Genomic DNA, 1,364 nt, shown 5'->3' on the forward strand with positions numbered 1-1,364 from the left:
AAAAATAAATACATATCTTCAAGGGTAGTGGGAGTCTATAACCTATTAATATAGAAATTGATAATTCAGAATATCTGAGAATGTATTTTCCCCAAAGCAAGAGTTACAAGTTGAAGCAGATTACTTACCCTATTGTTGCAAGGAATGGCAATGTCAACATAGCGAAGTGGGGAGTCAGTATTGCAGAAAGCAATGACAGGAATGCTGACATAGGAAGCCTCAGTAATTGGCTGCCTGTCTGAGATGGGATCAGTTACCACAAGGAGACGAGGCTCACGGAAAGCAGCCTGAAAGATAAAGTGAATTAATGTAAATTCTTTAAGGCTATCGTCTTATTAGATCAATAAATATCAATCCCATTTTTCATCTTTTCTTGTTCTACATCTTTTCGCAAATCACCTGAATCTGATTGGTGAAGGCTCCTGGGGTGAAGCGGCCTGCAATGGGGGTTGCACCAGTATAACGGGCAAACTTCAGCACAGCACGCTGGCCCATGGGGCGGGAAGAGATGGTGTAAACATCTGCTGGGTTCTCAATGGCAGCAATGGCACGGGCAGCCAGCAAGATCTTCTCATATGTCTTGCGCAGATGAATGATGTGCACACCTGTAAGTTAACAAATATCAATTAGTATTATGAAACTAGCAGTGCCAAGATGAAAGGCCCCATATGTCTTGCTACTGAAAAAATTCTTTTAGATTGTATGAACTTATCCTTATATAGAAACACATTAAAAGAAAGAAAAAATGTTTACCATCCTGGCGGCGCTTAAAAACGTATTGTTCCATTTGGAAGTTCATGTTGCTGGATCCGAGATGAGTGGACGCGGCCAGGAACCGCGTCACATCATTCTCTTCCAAAGCCATAACACTTAATCCTCCCGACATGATCTGCAAAGGCAATAAGTATTGATTATGTATCTATAGAGGTCTGATTTGAACTATAAATGCCAGTTCTATACAATGAATTCCAACAAATTTAAGCAGAAATCACTGATCCATTTTCGCGTTAACATGTTTGCAGTACTGGTTAACGATGTATTAGAAAATCTTTTAAAACTGGTTAGGAAAAAGGAACATTCAAAAAATTAATGATCAACAATTTTTCATATTTTCAATAATATCAACTTTGTATTGTAATAACCCAGAAATGGAGATCATTACTACCAACTGCTATCACATTAGTAAAGAATATCATTAAAACCATAAAACTTCTTCCATTACAAGGCAATTACAGCCTACTCTTTGGCCAACAAAATATAAACCAACTTATCAAATACTACTTCAAAATACAGACCACAACAAGAGAGCCTAAATGAAGTTGATGAATGTAGATAGGTTTGACAAAATGAGGTTTGTTAGCAAG

At 37.7% G+C, this 1,364-nt stretch overlaps 1 protein-coding gene across 1 annotated transcript in view; it reads right to left on the reverse strand.

Annotated features, from left to right (window-relative positions):
- The window catches only part of LOC119587043 (40S ribosomal protein SA-like), a gene marked incomplete in the record, with an annotated part of 12,610 nt that overhangs the window by 4,292 nt on the left and 6,954 nt on the right, over positions 1-1,364 (reverse strand). Inside the window, 3 exon segments of the mRNA XM_037935791.1 lie at positions 129-287; positions 400-605; positions 754-889. Coding sequence (XP_037791719.1) covers positions 129-287; positions 400-605; positions 754-886 — 498 coding nt within the window.

This window comes from Penaeus monodon, chromosome 22 (genome assembly GCF_015228065.2).
Source record: "Penaeus monodon isolate SGIC_2016 chromosome 22, NSTDA_Pmon_1, whole genome shotgun sequence".
NCBI classification, from domain to species: Eukaryota; Metazoa; Arthropoda; class Malacostraca; order Decapoda; family Penaeidae; genus Penaeus; species Penaeus monodon.